Here is a 26,101-nt window from a genome sequence, read left to right on the forward strand (position 1 = left end):
TAGTAGGAATATTGTCTTTTTCGGAATAAGGGCAAAAATCTGTATATTTGGTGCGCGTAAACTTAGTCACTGATACTCTATAGTAACTGGGGATAGCTTCTGATAGCTACCGAAGAAAACAAAAGCGCTATCCTCTACCTGTTTTGGATGGCAATGGTTGACGTACTTCCTTTGTGCCGTAAACCGAGCCTTCATTTTCCCAAGAGATTGTACCCGGTGGCAGACAGAATTGCATAGTGAAAGGCCAGAATGTTGATGGTGCCAGTATTCTATAGCCATTATATTGTGCAATCAACATTTACCTTATAATGAGAAATTAAAGCAAAAAAACTTTGCACCACTCCTTTTTCTTAATCTGAGTCCTTCTAATCAAGTCTAGTTGTGTTTTCAACTCATTTCATACCCTCAGCTCTAAAACCTTTTTCATTGAATTAATTGTGCTGCACAAATAGATGCATATTATATTGAATAGAAATTCTAAAGCTAATTATTTCATAACCATTTCAAAAACTTCTTTACACTTAGCTGAAAAAGTGCAATAACATGACATGAAGATGTAACGACTTCTGAATGTTTTATATCAAACACTCTTGTGATCAACCGCTCCCAAGCAGCAGCACGGGATGGGATGAAACAGACAGTGGTGACTCAGGTGACTCAGTCTTTCAATATCAAGTCAAGACAGATTCACAGAGACTTGGCAGGAGCAACAAAACGCAAACCAACAAACCAATTAACACTTTCAAAGCTCAGCACACATACTTCCATTAGACACCCCAAAGCAAAAGCTGTAAGTTTATTTTTGAAACATGGTTCATTGTCTAGTCTCAAAATGAGCCTTTAACACCTCAAAATTATCCTAAAATCACTTTTGATGAAAGAAATACACACAGGTCTGATGTGTCATTTAAAAACATTGTTACATCCTTCTGCTTTTAGACAGAATCTGACAAAACAGAGGACTTATTACTATGAATCATTTTAACAAAAGTGACACCCGAGAGGATAGCTTGATATTTCCCTCCCATGGCAATATCACAAAACAAAATACGGATTTTCAGGCACAATAAAAACCTACGCAATTACGACAATTTGCGTCAGTGCCCAAAGAACACACACAGAAAAAGAACCATGTAGTCAGAAGTCTGGGATATCAACTGCTAGCTGCTACAGGAATAACATGGGATCCACATATAAACACACTTGCGCTAGCTGTGGCCACAGAAGTCACAGGTGCCTCACCTCTTTCTCATGATACTGTAATGCAACTCGTCCTCCTGTTTGATGTGGGCATGATCTCCACTGGCCCGCTCACTGCCTTCACTGTCGTCACTGCTGAAGATGGAGGCCAGCTCCTTCTTGGGCACCCGGTTGGGGGGAAGGGGGATGGTGCGTTTCTCGGCCAAGCGCCCGCGGTTCTGCACAACAAGGCACAAAGAAAATGGAGACACTTCAGCAACAGGATTCACATACAGCCTGTCAAATTGTTGTTTAATCTATCCGCAGCATTTCTCTTGTTTTGATCATTTGCCTGAGTCTCTTTGTTGCAGTACGTTGAGTTCTCCCTGCAAATGTACATACAGGATGAATCAAGACTCTAATGCGAAGGGATCATAGTTTTATTTCGCAGTGTTGGCCGGCTATTTTGTGTTTTGTAATCCTGCTTATTAGACACCTCATAAAAGAACACATTAAATCAGTAATTCCTAACCAGGGGAACTTGTACCCCAGGGGGTGCCTCCTGCAGTTGCCAGGAGGAACGTGGAAAGATTGTGGAGCAGCTCTAGGGACTGCAGTTTGATCAAAAATATATATATCCACACATGGAGACGGATGTAACAGCTGACAATACCGGTTAAGATTAATCATACATGTCAATTTGCTAAAAGTGATGGATAATGAGTGGTGATGGGACAGCTGAAATTATTTGCACAATGCAGTGGTTAAATGGTTACAATGATGAAAACATGCAGCCTCTGCCACTTCAAGTGATAACAGAAGGATCCAAACATGACTAAACCATTAAGACAGTTCAACTATATGGAGGAAAATATTGTAACAATATATACTTTTACATAATGATGATGAGTGATGTCAAAAATATCGAATTTATCAACACATACCGATTCTGAATATATAAAACTGTTTCAATACTCATTCTCAGCAGTACTGAAACACCAGTACCAGCTGCCTTTCTCTCTCTCTTTCTTATTGTTAATGTTTCCTACAGTCATTCTGCTGCTCCTTACTATTAAGTAAGAAAAATTGTCATCATATTACAGCTTCATTGTATTTGTCTTTTAATAAAAATTGTAACTCAGATGTTGTTAATGTCAATTTTTCCTTGTGGTCTCAAAAATGGTATCAAATACCAATATATTTTCAAGGTATTGTGCCGACATTGGGAATCCCAGTACTGTGACAGCACTAATAGTGTTAAAAAACATCCAGTTCTAAATTTAAATAAACACATCTGTAACATGACCGGCGGTCTCAACAAAGAGGAACTTGAGATCATCTGACAGGGGTGTGTGAGTACATCGGAGTTTTAGAACCACTGCATTAAATAACTTTCATTTTCAGAACATCTTCATCAGGACATAAAACAATTTACAAGCTTCCAGCAAAATCTAGTTCAACTGCAAATGACAGAAACGTCAATGTGGCTGGGACCCATGTGTGACACTGACACCAAAACAACATAACCTGTAAGATTGACACTCAGCCTTCAGCTACATATCATAAAGCCATGTGTACGCTCAGTGAATAAATTGTAAAGGAAGACTAAAATATGAAACCAAACTGATGCAGAGAGTGGTTGGTTGGTGATAGAGGTAAGGCAGTATGAATATTTCATGTCACAATTGTAGTGACCAAAATGATCACAGATATCGGTATTATCACAGTAGTGTTAAAATGGACACACACTGAAATCATTTAACCAAGTTTTATATTTAAAACCACAGATAAATGGTGAGGACTGGGGTTTAGGTGGTGGTTGGTGGCCATGAAGATGACTCATAAGATTCAAAGTGTTGTCCCCTTTAGGAGCACTTTTCTTTCTGCATATTGTGCAGACAGGGTGACCATCTTCACTCAATTTTCCTTCAGCACTCTTATACGTAAAAACCAAAATAAGACTACACAAGAGTTAGTCTTACTGGAAGACTGAAAAATCTCTAGAGCACTGTCGCTGCCTTTTGCCATGTTTTCAGTGACGCAAAACAAACCCATTTTACATGCTGCGCCTGTCTGACTGTTGCTAACTTTAATGCTGGACAGTATTTACCATGATGAAATAGGCCTAGTCTGCCAGGGGACCTTCTATGACACACTGAGCCCCTTCTCTCCTTCTATTCCTCTCTCTCTCTCTCAGATTCTGAAAAGTTGGTTCTTCCTCATTTGCTAACATTCATGTCCTATTACTGCATGTCACTAACTCGGCTTCTTTTCCAGAGGCTTTGTGCTCCACTGTCTCACAGGTTCCCTTGAATCGCGGCTACGCCTGGATCGTGGGTCGTGGTTACACTGCTGTCATGGTCCTGCCTGATGCCGACTACTACTGCTATTATTATTATCATACTTCTATTATTGTACACATATGATTATTATTGTCACAAACATATACTGCCATATACTAATATTTACTTATATATGCTACCAAAATACTATCACTTTTATAATTATTACTAAAATCAATGTTATGTTGGTGAATTGTTTATTTTGCTACAGAGCTGCCAGGAGTAAGTGGAGAAAAGAAGGGATAAAGAGGAGAGAGTGGCCCTAGGGGCGTTAGGAAGTGAAGCTGGGCGACCTTTAATGTGACCTGAAGAGGTCACTGCAGATTAACATGGCCCTATCACAGAGAGAAGGGAGGAGGGGAAGAAAGAGGGGAGATAGGCACAGTGGAGGAGGGATGATGGGAGATGGAGAGAGTAGGAGAGATTGAGCCGAGGGAGGAAATTGGAGAAGAGCAAGGGAAGGCTGAGAAGAAAAGTTAACAGGGAACAGAGGGAGGACGGATGTGGGGTTGTGCTGGAGAGAGCGGCAAAAAGGTGAGAAAAAATACTGATATGAAAGAGAATGTGGTGAGTCAAAACATGAGAGACAGAAAGCGCCACAGAAGCAAGGTCTGTCCGGTGTGGTGTGGAGTGGACTTGGATTTGAAACTATATTCCCCTCCCTCTCTCTGACTGTGCCTACATCTCTGCTCTTACTCCCGGACGCCTTTAAGCCCTCCAGCTATCCCTTCCACCACACGCAACCCCGCTCACCACCACTCCTCCCTCCTTCCCTCGCTCCTTCCATCCCAGGAAGCGCGGCAGCATGAGTGGCAGGCGGGGGCAGGAGGAGGGATTTGGGGGCTCCTAGCCAAGAGGCAAACAGGTGCAGCCCCTCTGGAGTCTCTCAAATGGCAGACATTAAAAAGAGTTGGGGGGGTGGAAGACAGAGAAAGATGAAAACATCCCCCAGGATGAGCAGGCCACAGAGTTCTGCACATTTCTCTCCCTTTCTCTTTTTTATCGTGCTTTGCCAGAAAAGAGGTTTTTCCTCTTTTCTTCATTCCTGTCGGAGCTTTCTACAAGTTCTGCTCCAGCGTTTGAGGACAGTGGATCACTTTCTGATACTTCTGCTACTTCCACACGAGGCCTCGCTGTAGGAAGTTAGAGCTGGAGTTCCAACAGGACGCATTAGAGGGAGGAAACAGGAGCATGGCATCATGTCAGAACAACAGAACACTTTCCACGATGCAACTACAGTTACATCTGTCACACACGCACATCTGTTTAATACAAATTCTCCACCTCCAAGTCTCTTTAATGCTTTCTTCGCATCGTCAGGGAAAACACAAAAGTGCACATGCGCACTACCCTCACCACCTACACACACATACCCATGCACAGTCTCACACACACACTCACTCACTCACGCCCACACCTGTTCCTGCTCCTTAGAATTCCCCTCCAAAGCAGGGGATTTTACTTGGAGCACGCCAGCAGAACAGTGTATACAAGAATAGTTTGTCTAAGACCAGTCGTGACTGAGGCTGTGTGAGTGTGTGTGAGCATGTAGACAACCACCCACATGGCCGTGACATACCCAGGCTGACAGCCCCCCTCCCTCCTCCCCCCCTTCCTCCCTCTTCTCTCCTCCCGGAAAGCCCCGATCCTTTCTTTAGTGCCACTGACGCAGAACTGGGGGTGAGCTCCCACTGCTTCCGGCAACACTTCCGCAGCACGGGGGAGGGCTCTCCGAAACAAAACACGAAGCAAAACACACCCCTGGCAGCCCACGTAGGAGCGCTCAAAGGAAGGGCGCCTGAACGCTCAAGCGCGTACGTGCACGCACAAACACGCGTGCGTGTGCACAGAGCTGAGGCAACCTTACTGTGTGTGGTCAACCTCCTGTCAGCCATGGAAAAAAGTGTCTCATAAAAGTCCCACTAAAAGCACCTCTATGAATATCACCTCCCACGCTTTCTGTCAGTCAGGCAGCCAAGAAATATATCTGGGCTTCACATTTACACGCAGAAAAAGACACACATACATACAGATGTACATGCATAGGGACACACTGACCAACTTATTACACAATCTACACAGACAATTGAAATGGTCATATAGGTACATGACAAACACTCAGAAACACTTCCCATGAACACAAATATATTCATAATACACTAATTCTCAAACAGATATGCTCTGAGAGTAACCCTAGCAGTTGAACTTGATAACAATACTAGAAATTTAACTACGAGTTGAACAGCCTCCCACATTAAAAGGCACTGAATGCCATTTACATTGGTCTGAGATTTCGTTAAGTACTAGAAACACTGTAATCTGAGGTAACTGTATCTACTCAGGTAAGTCTTTAAAAATGCCAATATGTTAAAAGTATTCAAATATGTTGTTTTAAGGACTGAAACATATAATATGCGTATATTCTCCTTTAAAGGTCCAGTGTATAGGATTTAGCAGCATCTAGTGGTGAGATAGCAAGAACTGAAACTTCTTCCGTGTGCCAAGCCTTTTACAATGCCCGCTCAAGGCAGGAATATCGTGCCATTATGTCACCTCACTGTTCTGTATAAAAGGCGCAATCACGAAATGGGGGACAGAGTTGACTTGCCTTTAAGCTGCCACGGAAGGTAGTAACAGCGCCACGTCAATGTCTGTATAAACAGGAGAGCCATCAGGACAGAACCATGGGCAGGACGGGTGTGACACTTTGACGATGTGTTATGTGCGACCCACCACAGGATATTTAAAAAGCAGCTAGTACCAGTTAGTGGCTAACTCAAAGAAGAACAGCAGCCAAAAATGTCCAAAAACTGGGAAAACAATGAGATGTGGGAGCTCCTTACCCACTGAACAGAGGACGAGATCAGCCGCCATACAACAGAGAAGGTAATTGATTGTTGTTGCCATGTTATGCCACTGTTATGTGTATGTTCTATGTCACACAAGAAGCAGATGCTATTGTCATAAATGCCAAGCCCGTCACGCCTCTTCCACGATACCGGCATGCTATTTAAAACCCCACACTGGAGCTAAATGATGCTGCCGTCACTTGGTGTTGTGTAGAGATGCAAAGAAGGCTTAAACAAGGGACTTAGTAGCCGCCCCATAGCGCGATCTCTGTGTAAAAAGGACTTTAGTTTCAGGTGAGTATAAACCAAAGAAAACATAGTCATGAATAGCATATACTTTTTCTGCCCGTAGATGCCCCTAAATTTTACACACCGGACCTTTAATAAGTAGTTATGAGTGATAACGCTTAATATTTCTTTTAAAAGCATCTGTATAGCACGGGTTTGGATTAAAAACAACAAAATGCTTTTGTATTAAATAACAATACAGGCTAATATCATAGCTACATGTTGGCCAGCAAAGACATTTAAATTCAAGCTGAAATTATAAGGCAATCTAGTGTTTTCTCTCTAAATTTATTTCAGACTTTAAATGAGCTCTTGGTGGAAAAAGAGGACTAATAAGAGTGTTTTTTTTTCTTTCTCCTTGCGTTATTTCCTGAAAGGTGCAGTGCCCTGCCGCTGGCTCCAACCAGCATTAGTGAGCACACACCCACACACACATAAACACACACCCACACTCACGCATACACACACACACACACACACATGCACACACAGCGGTAGCCGCCCGTGACATTCCTGCAGCTGCGGCGCTCTCTCTCCCTCGCACGCGCCCCCCCAGCAATCTCCCTGGGGGACGAATGCCTAATGAGTCACGCGCCTGTCTGCCGTTACCTCGCAGCATGTGTGTGTGTGTGTGTATGTGTGTGTGGAGGCGGGATGGCGGGCCGACTTGGCGCGAGCACTAGGGGAAAGGGGGAGGGGGAATGAGGAGACGACAGAGAAGGAGAGAGGAAAAAAATGAGCGTGAGGAGGGTGGGAGATGGGGAGGGGATGAAGCGGTCATTATTGTGCTCACATAAGAGCTCTGAAACAAGGCCAAAACAAACAATTTGTCTGCTGTGTGTTTGTGTGAGCCTGAGATCCAGTCCTACACAAAACACAAATTCTTGCTTTGTTTAGTCTCACCTCCTTATCTCCGGCTCACCCGCACGGAAAGCTGTCCTGACATTTTCACAGGTGCACCCATGAAAGGTGATTAGCTACAAATTTGTCAGCTTTTGTCAAATTGAGATCGCTCAGTATGCAAACCTGATTACTGTGAATAATCAGATTAAAGTAATAGTGTGATTGAAGTGTTTACATGGTTTGCAGTAACCAGATTTCCCCAGTAACCCAATAATAAAGTTAATATGATGTGTTTGATAAGCAGGATAATGTCTGTAAGGATTTGTAGTCGCCGGTGGAAAATCTCTTATTAGTGCCAAAGAACAGGAGGAAAAAGAGACACTGAGTTGGTCTTTATTGTTTTGCCTTTATTAATTCACAGCGCAGCCTAATACAATCTCTTTTACTTTGTGTTAGTTGTGACATAAAAGCTGTTGTGCTGTCATCCCAAAAATAATTTTGGTGTTTTCTTTTTCTTCAACACTCGCCATGACACTGTTTGTTTATAGAAACACCCATTTGCATCCGCTGCACTCTCAAATGACCTTTCTGGTGCATGTTCGGAATCAAAACGCTGAAAGAAAATCAGACAAAAGGCACACTATATACTGTGCAGGCCACAGAAAAAAAGACTGACAGGCCTTATATTTGCCTAATCTGGTTATAATCAAATTATTAGTGTGCACGTAAACAAACTTCGCTGCAATATGTGCAAGAACCACAACGATCGAGAACGGCTGTGAATGAGCTGCAGATATGTAATTAGAAACATGTTGAACTCCTCTGGCTTAAGAATATAATGCTCATTTAGACACTTATTTGCAGAGGTAGAGGAATAAACACATTCCTCCAACACACACACACACACACACACACACACACACACACACACACCAAAAGCACACAAATGCACTAGTATTGCCACACTGTATGGTCTCTTATACAGTATAGTAATTTTTATCCCAATTTACGCCATTATATACTGCAAAAACATATCTATATGTGCATATATGGAAAACTTTATATAGCACGTGCTATCAATAATGGCATCGTTATTGAGTATGGTGAGAATAAAATATTTCCTGTAACAGCTAACTGAAACTGCAATGTGTCACATTTTGCAAATTCTGAGCAAAGGTGTGTATTCTCTAACATTTGTGACAGGGTTTTGTCTTTCTGTTCTTGGTTTGCAATGAAAGATATCAACCAACAACTCAGTGTATGTATATTTTTGTCAACAGGTGTGACTTGATAAATTTGATTTTTCACTTGGCATGAAGAGCGTCTCCAACCACAGTTAATGTTCCCCCGCACTGGGAAGCATACAGATAGGTATATTAAAGATACATTACAAACAAACAGATCTTGGCTTCACATTTTCAGTCTTTTTTTTTTTAAAGTTTCTGCTCTATTTTGGTTAGAGGAAGTCATTTAGATGTTATGGTAGATGTTTTCTTTAAAGTTAGGATTCTGGTTTGATGTTAAAATACTGAGTGCCTACACATACTGCACATTACATACATATTGTACAGTACATGTTGTACAAAGAACATTCGTGACTTCAGGAATGAAACCATAAATCTGACATGTGATCAAGAAAGAAACTTATCAAGTAATACTACTTATGAATGCAAATCAACTTCAAACTTGCCAAAATAAATCTGAATCTGGATTAGTCCATGTGTTTGTGTTTGTGTGTGTGTGTGTGTGTGTGTGTGTGTGTGTGTGTGTGTGTGTGTGTGTGNAAGGGGGGGTGAGATGGGTGAGCGGTGGGGGGAGGGGGAGAGGTGCACAGAGGGCGAGAGGCGGCGAAGTGGAGGGGAGGAGGGCTCTGCTGGGGCGGCGCTGGGAGGTCAGTGGCGGTGCAGTCAAGCGTGCCAGCGCGCCTCTCGCTCTCCCCGCTCCCTCTTGTTTCTTTCTCTCCTTCCTCCTCCCTTCTTCTTTCCCTCTCTGTGTTTGGATAGGCCCACAGAGGCCGCCGCAGGGGAGCTTTATGGACAGGTAACGACTGGGCCTTTCTCTCCCCAGACAAACACGGGGGAAGTGGATGCCAACATGACGTTGTGGTTGGTAAATTCAAGTTGTGTTTTCCCTTGTGTTGGTCCCAAAAAGAGTTACATTTTATCCTGAAATTACCAAAATCTCATGTAAAGACTAACTACACTGCCACACTATCAAAAGTACACCTCTTCCAGGTGTGAGCATCCACTTCACTGAAGTTTAGAAAAGTCATGCAGCTACACTTCATTTAAGAAATAAAGATGTAGGAAATTTGAGTGATGAGCGTCAGCTGTGTTGTGGAGAGGACACCAAGATAAACTCAGATGACCCTCATTTATGCTGGCAAAACAAGAGTTGGCTTTGTCTGTCTTTAATCTTTCCTACACTAACTTTTTAGCACATTATTAGTCAAAAAAAAAAAATATAATGTGTAATATATAAAAATATATTACACATATATATAATATGTGTAATATATGTGTTAACCTTGGTTTTAATTTAGGGTATATACATGTATAGAGATTATGATCACAAACAAATCAGACCTCCTCTACTTTCTTACACCTACACTGCTGACACACTTGAATAACACTCAAAAATTGTACATATAACAACACAGATGAATTTTACTTACTACCTAGTACTCCTGTGTTTTCACATATATATATACAGTGTGTGTGTGTTTGAGTGTGCTGATGGATGTGTGAAAGTATAACTATGACAGGACATTACTGTCTGCAGAGGCCTGATGTGATAGAGTGAGCCTGCAACTATCAGAGGAAATCACATGGCGAACAACAAACGCAACACACACACGCGCGCGCGCACACACACACACACGCACACAGATGTTGGGAGGAGGGTTTGTAGAAATATCGCCGTTGGCTTTGTTGTGATAATCCACATTTGGCTGATAGACAGATGCTCCAACTTATTTTAGCTGCCTGTTAACAGGGTCCGCACCCAAACACACATGCACCCAGTGATATAGTTAGCAACACTTTAAGAAGCGCACACGCAACACGTACACAGCAACACACACACACTGAACTCTATCAGTCTCTGGCATCTTGCTCAAATGCACACCAGTGGAAGCTAATGGCTAATTTGCAGAATTAAACTGTTCATTTTAACTGAATTATTCATAGATAGAAAAACAACAGGCACGAAAGAGTTTATGCGTGTGTGTGTGTGTGTGTGTGTGTGTGTGTGTGTGTGTGTGCGACTGTTACGGTATTTCTATGCATGTGACACACATTACAAATCGTATCGATCTCTATAAGCGAGATTAAGACCCACGATGCACAGATCATTAGAGTCTCACTTAATCTCTAATTTGTCCGATACTCAGAGAGAGACGCACACAAAAGTGCACAAATACACTCGACACGACCACAGTTCTGCACACTTCTGGGCCAATGACCGATTCCAGTGTTACCATAGCAACATGGCCTCGGCAACACACATGCGAGCACAAACGCACAACACATAAAACAGAGGCAGTGTACAGTAGGTAGTTGCTCTATGAAGACGACTCCACATCGCACAACAGCTCAACTTCTATTATTTTACTCAATGTGGTGCACTTTGATTTTAATTATCTTTTCCCCATTAACACTATTGGAAGTGGCATTATGAAAATGTAATGAGATAGACTATAAGTTATAGGCAAAAGTGTGTACGTCTGTTTTTGCGTGGATGTGTGTGTGTGTGTGTGTGTGTGTGTGTGTGTGTGTGTGTGCGTGTGTGTGTGCGTGCACGCGCGCATGTGCATGTGTGTGTGTTTAATTCCACTTTGCAAGAGGAGCCCTTGATTGGAGGAGGTCTTTACGAGCCGGAGGAGGGGAGTGTAATTTCCTCCCGGCCTCCGCCAGTTCCGCTGAAATAACAGAGCAGAGGAAGCCCAGCTCTCCCGGGAGGAGACACACAGAGATACGCACGAACACACACATGCACACACAGCAAGCAGGCAAGTCAGCAAGCCATCGCGGGCGTACAAATAATCACAGACATGCACGCATAGAGACACAGTTACAAACTAAGGCATGAGTATGTGCAGACAAAAACACAAACATACAGAGCCAGGAAACAACATGCTTCTCCAGTATTATGTTGTATACATTCAAAAGAACAGACATACGGTCCCAAACACACAAAATAAGCAGCATCTAACAACTTCAAGAGGCAAATTTATATATCAATTAAGGTTGAGAAATCATTTAAGCACCTGATTATCACACAATAACAGGCATAACAGAAAGCTAACACACCTTGACAGCTAGTTATCAACAGCATATCAATGAGTGCAGATAACATTATCAACATATTTAAATTCCACACTGTCGAGTGCAACAACAGTTCAGTTTGTGTCGTGTCATTATAAACAGCTTGTGCCGGGGCCGACACAGCAAATTAACTTCCACGAGTTCTGAGCAGGCAGGTGAAAAGTCTTCCCACCAGCTGCTGCACTTTTTTTTTATGATCGCTTGCCTCATGCCTATAGCGAAACAAGATCACTCAAAGTTCAGCTGTCAAACTTTCAAAATAAATGACTGCATGAGGTAATTTGTGTCAGTAGGCAGGCATATAGTGTGTGCTGCGTGTGTGTGTGTGTGTGTGTGTGAGTGAGAGAGAGAGGGAGCTCATCAGTGAGGGAGTGCTGGCTGCCATGCCCTGAGGGTAGTCAGTGGGGAGAGAGGGAGACGCCAGTACAGGCCATACAAGTCCCTCTGCCCTCCCTCCTCCGCCTAACCCTCACCGCCTCGCATAGAGCTGCCAGCATACTTAGCCTCTGTGTGTGTGTGTGTGTGTGTGTGTGTGTAAAAGTGTCACGGTGATATTCACTTGGTGGGTTAGACTTCAGGCTTCACCACCAGACAAGGAAAGGAATAGAGGGAGGGAAGGCTACAACAACAACCTTAAGGCTCTCATATCCGTGCTTACGTCAATAACAAAGTTTTACTCCGTCACAGCTGTAATTGAAGTGGAACTGCACAAGCCCTAGCAAGCCAAAAGCCAATCACTCTGATATCTGCGATGAGCCCAAACATAAGCAAACACGGTCAAAATCGCAAATCATTCTGTTAAAAAAAAAAAAAAAGAAAAGACATGAGCGTTCTTCTATCTGTTTTCGGTGCCCCCTGCCTCCCTCAGGTAATGTTCGTTTGGCTGAACCCTATGTGTTAAGGTACAGGTCTTCATTCTTGGCTGTGAAAAATGTCACCAGTTTACCTGTATCACTCAAACACCTCCGGCTTATCTAAACCGCCTTTGCCTTGCGTGCCTCGCACACAATAATCAGCAGTAGCCACGCTCAGTAGCTCGCTAAGCCTCTTACACCCTTCCCTCAAGATTAGTGCTTGGGAGCGACGACAGATGCGCTCCGTGGTGATAAAAACACACACACACACACACGCAAAGACACATACACACTCGCAACCCCGCCGCACCTGTGTGAACAGATTTGGCGACGGTGAGCCGGCAGTGTGCTTGCTCAAAGCTGACACACACGCACACAGACAGACAAACACACACACACACAGACAGAGCGGTGATGCTGTAATCGTGACACACCTGCAAGGCCTCAAGGTTTGGCACCGTGCCCCTGGCCGAGCCCTGAGGGAAGCACTAGGCAAACAAAAGTTCAGCAGCCAGGTGAGGAAACTGATTCAATGGGACAGAGGAGCCCGACCAACGACACCTAACGCCAGACAGCCACGCTGGACAGCTCAATGCCTCTGAATAAAAGGCTGTTTGATACTCTGCGTCAGTGAAAGGCTGAAAGTGGATTTGATATGCATGCTGAGAAAAATTACCATCAAAGTTGACATGTGTGCCTGTAGGGTCTTCAGCGTCAAGGTTACAGAGAAAGACAATGCTCCAATACTCAAACGCTCACCCACTATTTCATGTACGTAAGGCTGGGTGACAACACGAATATGACTGTTAAATATTAGTATGCCTTTTCCTTCATCCACACAAGGTAACCTAAATCTGAATTAACAGGATACATGGATTATTGGTAAAAATAGATAAATAAATGAATAAATAAATAAATAAAACATTAGTAACAAGGACACATATTGTAAAGACCTTTGGGGCAATCTGAGACATGGGCTATAAAGCCTATATAAATAAAATGAACTTGACTTGGTAAAACAGCCAGTCAAGCACAAGTATCCATCATCAATTTAACTGAGCAAAAACAATCAAAAACATTTTTAAAAACATTAATTTTAGGCTTTACCATCACAAATACTTCCTCAACACCTTCTCGCACAAATATCTACTCTATATTAATTTATCTCCGAGCTCTGTCTGCATGCATTGAGCCCTTCGACAAGTTACAACCTCCACCAATGAGGGATATTCTCGACCATGATGAACTATCCCGCATACTCTTTATATTGAATATACACAGCAAAGAAGCTGTCCTCGAGTCAAACTAAAACTATACTCTATCTCATAGCTAACATATTAACTCTACAAGTACAGACAGACAGTGCAGCACCGGTGTGACAGAAGGTGAAATATTCTTACCACTGGAGATGAGATTCGACAGCCAGGACAATCACAGATTGGAGGGTGCACCTGTAAGATTCCTTTGGACATAAGAGTCTTGAGACTTTTCCCTAGTACAAAAATAAAACACACAAAAAGGAGAAACGGTTTTAGTTTGTGCTAACAACCATGGTCTCCAGCCTGTAAACTCATCTTCATGACACAGCATGTGATCAGGTTTTATCAGCTTGCTCATGAAAGGGCCCCTTATTTCAGCCCACCATCTCAGGACTCAAAGTTTTCGAAACAAATTTCGTCAAAAATCATCCAGTCAACACTGAAGGAGTCCATGCAGACTAACCTGACTTATTTCTCTACATGTCTGCCATGAAGTTCAATTCTACCTATAGGTCAAGTGTGGTGAGCCAGAGAGACAGCAGCCTACTGTCATCTGTCTATAGGAATCGGTATATTAAACTATTAGGCTACCATTTTTGACCTGGGGGCGACATCCTCCCCCCCACACACATCTTAACGCGTATCAGTTCTGCCTGAGTAACCATGTGTGTGTGCGTGAGTGTGTGTGCTGAGGGGGTGCGCTCACCATGCGTAATTATTGCATAAAATACTATGCTATAAATGTCCACATTAAAAAATACCGGAACAGTATCACTGTATTGATGCTGTGATAGTTATTGTACCGGAAAATCTAACAAACACCCACAAAATGCGTCTGTGGATAAAAACAGCTATAAAAGCAATTGATATTTAGTTGAAATCGTTGATTGGTTTCAAAATGATCACATTTAGCACCAACTGTGACGTTGCTTGGACAAACAAAACGCTCATTTTCTAAAATATATCTCAAACCTAACATGCGATGCGTAAAAGTGTCAACACCCATGCACAAGTGCAGCTGCGCTTAACGGAACGAGTCATCCCATAATGAGGAAAATAAATATTTTAACTGTCACACATTGAATTATCTATGTCTAACTTTTCACCTCAGTCCCGGTGCAGTCTACTCCAAACGCCCCGGTTTGGTGTGTGATCGCAGCCCAAACTGTGTGTCAAAGCCTCGGAGGGTATGTAGAGGATATGCGCCTTTTCTCATCTGTCTCCTTACGCACTGACTGCTGTAACCCTTTCACTCCAAAACTCAGCACCGAACCACGAGACCCAAGTTTGTACCCAGAATAAGCGGCGTCCAAAAAAGTGTTTTACTGATGCCGAGGTGTCCGTTTCTACTAACGACAGTGAAGGTTGTTCTTACCTTTGTGTCTAATACTCCGTTTCCAATCTTTGGCAGTCTCCCGTCCACTGACAAACTGGAACTCGTTGGGGGTGAGCCACTCGCCCCTGTATTTAATTGAGGGTCCTTTACTACCTTGACACAATTTATTGATATAAAGCAAAGCCTTGTTTTCCCCGCACTCCACCTCGATGCACGGCTCCCCGTTGTCGAAGAAGGGCTGAAAGTCGGGGATGGAGGAGAACCTCTCCAGCATTAAGTCGTCCGTGTGATGGTGGAGGTGCTGGTGATGCAGCGCCGAGTCGTGGAGCCCCAAGTACGCGCGGTGATGGGCGAAAATGTGGTCGTAAGGCGGCGGATGCGGGGTCACCACGGGGATAGCGGTGGCATTTAAAGGGGCCAGGTATTCGGACTGGTTGAACGCAGTCAATGCCATGTCGTCTCCATCCAGCCTCTCCTTTTTGATGGCAGGCATGTTAGTGGGAGCCGAGCGCCGGTAACAAGTGAAAAGCTGCTCGCCCGATCCAACTTCAGCGTCCTCTCCGTCTGTGAGTTGGGCTGACCCAGACTTGGAGACGCGCCGCTTGGTTTTACGCAGAGCCCCCGTGTCGCCGTGAGACAGCGGTCTGGTGAAGTTGCCGGATAGATTCCCATTCAGTAGTTTGCAGCTCGCAGCGGCGGCAGCGCTCTCCGCCAGCCTCACAGCTCCTACCTCCCACATTTAATCACACTGGCTCTGTTAATACCTGACATGGTTAGCCCTGAGCCCCGGACATTATGTTACCTACGGTGATCATTACCAGTCGCAGCTACGCGTCGTGTCTCTTATTTCTGTGCCTTTGGGGAGACGACTAAGAGATTTTTTTTATATTCACTGAGAAGAGGCACAATTCTGAATCGGCTTTAAAACAACACACATCGATTCAGTAATGGGGAGTTTGCATGTGGCCACGATTCACTTCCACAGCCGGTGAAGACAATGAAAAAAGAAACTGATAACAGCACATTTCTCCTGTTACTTAAACCGATGTGGCATATGGCATTAATCAGAACCACAAGCCAAACACATCAGGGCTTGATATTCCTAGTATTTGCGCAGCGTTAATATAGTTGAAAGTTTGGAAAGAGCTGTTTTTAACCCCTGTGTATGTCGCTGAAGTCACGCTGAAGTTCACAGACCCAGACCAAACAAGATTTGCACTCTCCGCCGCTTCTCAACTTGGCCCATTTAAACAGCGGAGGCTCGGCGAGAGCCGCACAGAGGAGGGGGGACTGCGAGGGACGGCGCTTCACTGTCTAAAATGGAGGCACCATCATTACACTGAGCATGAGGAAGTGAACTGTCATTTACACCCATGCAGCTGAATCTAAAACTCGTTTTAAGAGTCGTGTCTTCATATGTACAACTTAAAAATACATCCATACATCGAGCTGAGAGTTTTACACTCCAACAACACTTTACCCACATGACAATAAATCTATGAATATCTTTAAGCCCAGTAATACCAGATATAAATCAGACTTTTAGTTTCTACATGTGTACAATTCCACCAAAACACACATTTTTAAGCCAAAACAGTTGCAGCTTAAAATCAGATCTTCACCTCTGAACATACACATCAAGGTGGTCAGGATCACAGAGGTCAGTGGCCACCAGATCTACCCATGACATCAGCCACAGGTCCACACACTGTGTGCTTTATCTCCTCCTTGTGTGTCTAAATTTAACCACCTTTTTGTTATAGTCCACCTACGGTGACACCACCTTGACCTTTCGACCACAACTTTCTCTCACCTGCTGCGGCCACCTCAGCGAGCCTAACACTGCTCAGCAGTGTGTGCAGAGCTGTCAGAGATATAACCTGAAAAAGCTGTGAAGTCTTTTCTGTCTTTCATTAGGAGTACAGATGAGCACTGTGAAACCTGTTCATAACCAAAGCGTAGCATGTTTATTACAGAAATTAGGCGTAATGCTGTATGCTTACAAGAAGTTTCACTTTGAAATGGCAAAATGTTGGATCAGTGGAGGTGTGCGTCACACTCTTGACACCTGGGTGTGAGTCGTAAAGTTATTTTCAGGAAGGAAGTATGGGGACGAGACTGAGTCCTTACCACAGCAGCCTGGGTTTGCTTCCAGCCTGTGGCCCTTTGCTGCGTGTCGTTCCTTCTCTCTCTAGACCCTTTCCTGTCTATCTTCAACCGACCTGTCAAAAAAAGGCGAGGGAAAAAAATAAATTAACTTTGAGTAACATTTAAGCTCAACTTTAATCAAAGCTTTGGTTGATTAACAAGTCCTGATCTTAACGCTAACAAAAAGCTAATGTTTGTCATTGTACCTTGTATTTTGATTTAATTTTGGGATGCAAGCAGGTGTAGACATCAAATAGGTCTAAAGAACATATCATAAATATGTGCAATAGTTGATGTAAGCTTGTCTCTTTAACCGAGGTAAAACCTCCTCAGCCTAGAACCACATTTTCTGAGAGCACTTTCTCTACACGCTGTCTGCAGGGCATGTTCCCCTGAGCTCCTGGAGCTCGTAAGCAGGACCACATCTGACCCCCATCAGTGGAGAACCACCCAGGTGGATCCACCACCAACACATGGAATAGCCATTCCAGCAGCAGAGGTGGGGTCCAAAGCGCCGTGTGTCGGGGGCCTATAAATCAGGCCAAACTGCCTCTGACACACACAGGAAGGAGGCACGCCACACCGCAGGCGGAAGCGGTGCACGGGAAGGCCAGAGACCACAGCCTGGCCAGAGCTGGTATAATGCCTACAGCCAGGCCAGGCAGGCAAACACACATGGCAGACATTTACAAAAACACACGCCGGCTACCTCACCAAAGACAGTGACGGGCCGTAGATTGACATTTTTCCTTTTGGAACTGAGGAGCTGTGATGTCTGAGGGGAATGTAATGGAATTAGTGGGTTTGTGGACCAGGAAGAGACAAAAACAGATTTTACGCTTCAGGCTAAAGAAAAAAAGGTGACCTGAAATCACTTATCCAAAAACCAAAAGCTGCCTTGAACGTTAGCACTATCTGAAAAATGAAATTGAAAGGCAACATTTTTCAACAAAACAATAATGTCACTTCCCACGTGTTGGTGAGTACACTGAGCAGAAGCAGTGACATAAATCATGAGCTGCTGACATTTATGGCATCTGTTTACAAAGCCGTTTCTAGGAAGTGGAACCCTACATTTCAGATGAGAAGCTCTTTGATTCTCTCTTTATCAAACCAGCCCTCACCACATTGAAATGTCTCGATGGAAACCTCGTCGATGCATGCGTTGGCGCTGCAGGTTGCACCATCGGGAGAGCCCTGATGAAACCAGTCATAAAGGGGACACCCGTGCCCACTCCTACGCCCACTCCCCGTCCCTGATAGTGACTCATTCTGGATGGCTCATCATGGAGGGGTTCCCCAAACTTGTACAGTGACGACACTTCAACTTTCACATTTTCAAACATCGATTCGCTGTAAGCTGAGTAGATTTTTCCACTGGCCTTTGTGTCTCTTTATAAAAATATTTGATGTGATGGGGAAACCTCGTTTAACCTTTCTACCTCAACCTTTCAGAACTTCTTGCTTCCTCTAATACACAGCAGCAGAGTTCTGTGTATTTAAAAAGAAATAAACGACTAACCACAGAGCCACCCACACCTCCTCTTACTCCCCATGAATTTACAATGAATTTGGAAATATCAGTGCATAACTATATTACAGTAAACGGCTAACATGCTATGTCATAGTCAGTTACTTCTGATTGCTAATGTGTTCTTACATGGCACAACTGAAAGAGGTTTTAATTCTAGTCTAACATTTCAGACGCATGTAGAGCAGAGAAATAACCCTGCAAGCATGGATTGTGAATCCAGCTATAACACTTTATTAGTAATGTTTAACATGATATGCCTTTTAAATAGAACAGGTGTGGGTTCAGATTTAACAGCAAAACTGGAGGAGTACCTTAAGGGAAAATGTGAGCCCGTTACTCAAAATGCAAAACTACGACCTACTCTCGACAGAGCCTCTGGTGTCTCCTCTTATAGTTTCTCTTTCTCTTAGTTAATGTACTTTCAAGTGTGATTAATCTGGTGAGTCTACAAAACTAACACCAAGACTATCAACATTTAAAATCAGTAAACATTTTCTGCCTTATTAGCATCTGCAGATTTACAGATTTCATGAAAATCCACGGGAAGAAAACAAATCTATTAAGTAACAAGATAAAAATTGATCAGTTTTAAGATTATAGGATGGGGTTTTTAGGGTGGAAAAGTTAATCAGTATTGAGAGACATAAGCTGGTTCCTTTCAATGTGTTATTAGGTGTGGATTGTGAAAGAAACAGGGGACACGTCCCCCTCAACATTTAGAACAGTAGTGAAAACATGGAAGTAGCAGAAGACTTACTTTGACTAAGGTAAAGACATTTACACCATAAATGGATACGAGAAAGGCACAGTTTTGTGCACAAAAGAATCATCAAAATGCAGGAAATCAAATGTTTAAAACTCAAAATGTTGAGGTAAAGGATCACCCAATGGACTAACTGTGTAATTATTTCAGAACCAGTTGTGATACATTTGTACTTTCAGCCAATGTTTCCCTAGTTTGAGGTTTCACCTAAAAAAAAAGCTGTCTGAACTTAATATACAATCCCACAACCCTCCCCAGTTCACTCCTGGTTCAGAGATCAGTCTGCAAACTATAAAGGATGTTTACTGAAAACGTCGAGTACGGTTCCTCTGCCATGTAATAAGCCTGAAATTCTGTCCATCCTCAAAATGTATTTCCCGTCCATTCCCTTCCCCTCATCGTCCGATGAGAACCCCCCTAACGCGGCCCCCGCCTCTGCGCCGTTGTTGGCAGCGGCCCCGGAGCCGCAGCGCTGCCGGCGGGGGAGAGAGGTAATAAATAACCCGGGGAGAGGAGCGGAGACCGCCGGGCGGTGCACAGTCTGACCTGACAAATACTCACTGGAAAACCATCAGAGAGCGAGAGCCCACCCCTAGCGCTTGGAGCCAGCCTTTCAGACATGAGCTGCAAAATATATAGGCCTGCCCCTACTGGAAAAAAAGAAAGGAAGACAGACAGAAGCGTCTCCGTCTCTCCCCCCATCCACATCCAGACACCGCCGGAGACAAGGCGAGAGTAATTAACTATTTAAAGCAGAGGATTCTTTAGAAAGCCTACGCACTGTGTTTGTCCGAATCTCCCCATAGAAATATAAGAGATGATAAAGACACTGAAGGAAGTTAAAGGGTAAAAAGGCAACTTCTGCTGAGGTGTTCAGTCAAATACTGGAGATTAAAGCTGATAACTGTAAATTTAACCCACCAGTTACACTTCTGTGGATTTTAAAGGAGCATAGAAAACAGGTTTCCTGTATTTGGTCACCTGCTCAGCAATTAAAATCCTCAATTTCAAATCAGTGCTTGAGGAGTTTACCCAGATTAGAAATTAGCATCATTTTCTCACCTTCATCCAGTATTGGTATCTTATCTGGTTATCTGATTCAGCTCACTCTGCTATGTTCACTTCAAAGATTCCTCACTGACTATGTATTTAACTTTTTTCCTAAAATAATCCGTTGCACCTTATGAAATGCAATTCAAAGCGTACAACAGTAGGTGAACGCATTAACGTTGGTACACCCAACTTTAGTAGAAGCCTACGTTCAGTCTTGCTAGTCAAAGCTGTCATGTTCAGTGCAGTATAAAACTATCCTTTACATTACGAGCACTGCAAATAAGGTTAATCACTCAGCAGCATATTATGTACAAAAGAGTTGTCAGATTATAACAAGGAAGTAACATACTGTGAATCATGTCTGAGCTGACAATGGCGCAGTCGCCAGTGAGGGGAGCTCCACAGATTACAGCTACTGATTCAGTCAGTGACAACAGTGTTTCAATAAAGTCAGTGCATTTAAAGCAGTGGTTCCCAACTGGTCCAGCCACAGGGTCGATTTTTTTCCTTAGTCATTAGTTAAAGGTCCACAATTGTTTGATACATTCAGCATCATACTTGCGTTCAGCCATGTTGTCTAGCTAGTTTGCTGTCCCTGTTGAGTAGCTGTCCGTTAGTCACTCACGCTACAGCAGGAAACAGCACTTGAAAATAAAGGCTTTGTGCCAGAAAATTCACTGTACTTTTTTTTTTTTTTTTTTTTTTTTAAAGTGGGTTGTTGTTGTTTTTTACAAACTTGACATGTTTGCGAGTCACTTGCGGTCCATTCTGAATGAACCTACGACCCACTGTTGGACCACGATCCACAAGTTGGGAACCAGTGACTTAAAGGAACACCTCACCTGCAAAATGGCCATTTGTATAACAAGTACTTACCGTATTTTACCTTGAATTTGTGAAGAAAAATTTTCTCTCAGGCCTCCACAGTAAACAGAGAATCCAAAAAGGGCAAGCATTCTTGATGAATTCAAGTAAAGGGGGGGACACTTTGAACAACAGCAATACTAAATCATAACAGCTGTTTACAAACTCTCACACAACTTGTGAAGTATAATCCAAGTCTCATTTATCCAGTCGTATGCTCAGTACACATGCATTTTTTTTCTAAAAATTTAATCCACTTAATACAAACAGTCTTAGGCACAGCTGAGTAGCGTACCTAGACAAGCGTGTGTGGTTGAACTCTGCGAAACTCTGCACAGCGACACTCAGGGTGCACTAGGCAGAAGTGTTTTTTGTCTAGTGTTTTAGTGAAAATGCACGTTTGGGAAGTACTGAGCATACTACTGGATAAATGAGACTTGGATTATACTGCACGAGTTGTGTGAGAGTTTTTAAACGGATGTTTTGATATAGATTTGCTGTTGTTAAATGTCGACCCTGTTTACTCAAATTCATCAAGAGTGTTCGCCTTTTGGATTTTCGGTTTACTTGTGGAGGCATGTGAGAAAAAGCTTCCTTCACAAATTCAAGGTAATACATGGTGAGTAATTTATAGACAAATTTTACGGTATAAGTATTCTTTAAGATTCACTAAGATTAATTTGTATGTGTACTGAATAACTAGTGGTATCGAGCCATGCAAACTGGTCGACTTGATCAGGTTTTGAGATATCCATTTCTGAGATGTCTATCGCCACCTGAATGGCGAGAAATGGAATTTCATTTGTGATGATCACAGGATTGAAAGATTAAAGTCAATATTTGACTTACACTGTGGTTAAGGTAGGCTAGAGTTACGCAACTAAAACACTTGTACTGTGTCTCAATTTTGACACTTCTGTGTAGTACAGTGGGCATTATTTACGTTTGAGTGTGTGAATTTTGACAGGGTAGTGTTGTCACAAATCGAACATGGCTGTTGTATCGGAAATGACAGTCGCAACATTTGACCACTTCTTCTCCTACATTGTAATGGCAAATTGTGACCAGAAGGAGCATTACCACCAACATTTAACCATGATTGCTGCCCACTCAAACCATTTTGCCGTCTTGTTCCGTCTTGTTTGCTTGTTCAGCAGAGCAACTGCAACAACTTCCTCGGCCACCATTTTCACAAGTTTGGTGGTCCCTTTCTAGGCCCGGGAAATATATTGATATTATATATTGGGACGTGAGACTAGATATCATCTTAGATTTTGTATATCGTAATACTGTAAGTGTTGTCTTCTCCTGATTTTAAAGGCTGTATTAAAGTGATGTAATTTTCTGAACTTACCAGACTGTTCTACTATTTACCTTAACTAGCATTATATCGACATTACTGACAATTACTTATGAAAATCCTCATTGTGTAAATATTTTGTGAAAGCACCAATAGTCAACCTAACAATAACAATAACATCAAAATATTGATATCGATGTATTCAGTCAAAAATATTATATTTGATTTTTCTCCATAGCACCCAGCCCCATCCCCATCCATCTTTTCCGCTACGTAGTCAAGATGGCAGCCATTGAGGATAAGTGACGAGCTTTCCACATTCAACTTTATGACACCATCTGTGTACTCACAGTGCACTGCATTTTGCCATACTTATCAGTGTGAACACACTTACGCACTCAACGTAGCAAATGTAAGTATGGAAGAAAGCAAACTGAGACATAACACTAGTTAAGTTTAGGGGAAAATTGTGTCTAACAGTTCTACAAAAAAGTGAAGAGGAATTGCAGGTCTGTGACACAGGCTGTGTTCTCCTGAATGAAACGGACATGCTACACCTTTTTCCACCACCCAGACTTCCACAACCTTACTCCCGCCTCACTTCGTAAAGGGCACATGCCTTCCTGTCACGTACATAATGTACCCAATATCTGGGCCATGATGAAGATGTCACATTGCTAATTTACACATCACAGTGACTCACCTTCATGATTCACAGTTCACTATTTCATCTTTCTCTGTTCTTTATACCACTTCTCATTTCTGCACTCTGATAAAATCAGCGTAGAAAAAGCTAAACGCCTCAGCGCATAAGATCAACCTGTTGAGTCATTAACATTCGTTAAATCTATTAGCTCCCCTGCTACTTTTTGCTGACTCATTCTCATTTCATCCAGACACGATACTTCACAGGGGTCCTGGGGGGAATTTAGCTCTCCTAAGTTGGAATTTGTGGAATTTAATATCACAAAATGTTTCAGGGGATACAGTCGCTGGGCTTTGAGCGTACCATGTTAGCAGACATGGAGAAACATCATACATTAGAAGGGGGGAAAATGTGGATCAGAGTGCTGAATTTCTGACAAGAGTCTTTGGAAAGCACTAAATTTGGCATTTCAATACCCTCCATCTGGTGGTAGCGCTAAACACCACATCATATTTCAAAACTTTTTTATGTTCAGTGTGTGTGTCTAATTGCTCACCAGGCGGTGTTTTTTGGCCACTGTGTGCCGTCTCTAAACACCAGCAACCGCACCAGCCCCCTTTTTCAATAAGGTTTAAGTTAAATTTCCCCTTCGTGTTAAGTTTCAAAACATTTTTAACAGTGTATGGCCCTGGAAACACAAAAAGACCTTGGTGCTATTTTTGTGGTATAACCTAGGCCTTAAGCTAAATCTTCGCTCAAGCACTCTTCCAAAAATTTCCCCCAAATCTGTTTTAAAACTGAACTAGTGTGGGACCAACACAGTCCTCTAACTCCAGAATTTCAGAGTTGGCAAGCAGGCAGAGTAACATTAGACCCTGGAGGGGGGGGCTGAGGGGGGGGTTATGCTGTCGTGCCGGCGCCCTTGGCCTCCCCCGGCGGATCTGGGGGGTCAGGCGGCTGTCTGTGATCCCACACAGCGGCTCTTCCACATGGGATTTATTTTCTTGCTGGATGGGCAGGCAGGCGGCCCAAGAGGATTCTCATTTTAGACCAGCGTCTGTAGCTGTCAACGCCAGCCGACAGAGGCGAGCGGACACCCGACCCCGAGTATCCTCCCTCAACACTCCCCTTTGGACTCCCTCCCCTCCTTCTTCTATTCCCTGTTCACACACAAACACACAGCACACGGACAGCGCACACACACACAGAGAAAATAATGGTTTTGCAGCCTCTCATTTTGTCTAAATGAAAACTTTCACTCACATTATGATGAAGCTGAAAATTATAAAATTAAAAATCCTACACGATTGTTTATTCAGCTTTCACTTCAGGAGTCCTTATCTTTGATTATAAAGCACTGTGGTGAACTCAAAGCCTCAACAAGCAATGAGCCAGGTCTATCTAGCAAAAAATGCACAGCGTCTCCCCTTCCTCCCCAGCGCCGTTAATAATTTGTGCAGTAAAAGATAGCGTGCCTCTCTGAGTTTGTGGGAGTTATTGGCACAGTATTCCCCACCATATTTGTGCGAGGCAGTGATAGGAACATAAATTATTTCTTATCTCTTCCGCAATCCATTTTTCAAAGGGCTCACTCTGTGTTTGAAGGGTAGCAGCACCAGCAGCCAAAGCCCAGATAGTAGCCTACATTAGCCTTCAGGAGATCTGACTTAGTGATTTCAAACAATGCAATAAGAACAGAACTCATTGATATGGGCAGTGCCATATATGGCCATAATTTAATACCAAATTAGGCTCCTGGAATCCGACAAAAGATCAAAACAATGGCCAGCATTACCACCATTACAAAGGCAGACATTGTTGTGGGGTTATTTAGTTAAATGCATAGCAGTATAATTGAGGATCTAAGTGGAAAGGCCTCAGATGTTAAGTGATGTTTAAGAAATTTGACGATACTTAGTGGTGGACCAAAGTGGACACAGTGTGTACCAAAGTGTTTGAAAGAATTTTTAAAGTATCACTGCATTATGTTCTTTTTGTTTTAGAAAAACAGGACAAAAAAAGCTATTAAAGGAAAATATTCCTTCGATAAGAAATGTTAATTTAGCTGTGTTCTGTCCGCTGAACTGCAAAATTATCAGTGTTAGTAGCCACCAATCTAAACAGAAATAGGAAGTCTACAAGCACACTGATGCCTTTAGAAAACAGCAAAAGATTCAGCCCTTGGAATTGTGCTGTGTTGAAAGCACAGGCAGAGTCCCTGTAAATCACAAGCCACTTCTCCATAACAAGGCCCCTTTGGTGCTCACCAGAGGTCAAGAGTGTTTCTTTCTGTTGAAAATATGCAAAAAGAAAAAAGTTTGAGGGGAATTAAAAAGTTGCATAGTGACTTGGTCTGGTCGGCCCTGTGAATACTGTTATGTATCTGGACATTCAAACCACACTCTTTTTTGGAAACTCTTCACAAGCAGTGTCAGCCACTACTCTCAGAAATTTAGATATATTCCACAGCTCAGGATGATCTGCAGAGACAAAATGACAAATGATAAATATCAAACCC

The 26,101-nt window shown here is 43.0% G+C and overlaps 1 protein-coding gene across 5 annotated transcripts in view; it reads right to left on the reverse strand.

Moving 5' to 3' along the window:
• The window catches only part of samd11 (sterile alpha motif domain containing 11), a 58,134-nt gene extending 40,637 nt beyond the window's left edge, over window positions 1-17,497 (reverse strand). For 3 of the 5 annotated variants that reach the window (XM_050063808.1, XM_050063809.1, XM_050063806.1), the window contains exons 1-3: window positions 15,315-16,494; window positions 14,081-14,172; window positions 1,243-1,418 (exon numbers count right to left, since the gene is read on the reverse strand). In XM_050063808.1, the coding sequence (XP_049919765.1) occupies window positions 1,243-1,418; window positions 14,081-14,172; window positions 15,315-16,014 (968 nt within the window). In that variant the 5' untranslated portion in view covers window positions 16,015-16,494. Of the gene's footprint in view, window positions 1-1,242; window positions 1,419-14,080; window positions 14,173-15,045; window positions 15,279-15,314; window positions 16,495-17,405 lie in introns of those variants that run through there. The other 2 variants (XM_050063811.1, XM_050063810.1) reach the window with 2 other exon arrangements.
• Between the last annotated feature and the right edge of the window lie 8,604 nt (window positions 17,498-26,101).

Source organism: Epinephelus moara, chromosome 16 (assembly GCF_006386435.1).
Source record: "Epinephelus moara isolate mb chromosome 16, YSFRI_EMoa_1.0, whole genome shotgun sequence".
Classification (NCBI taxonomy): domain Eukaryota; kingdom Metazoa; phylum Chordata; class Actinopteri; order Perciformes; family Serranidae; genus Epinephelus; species Epinephelus moara.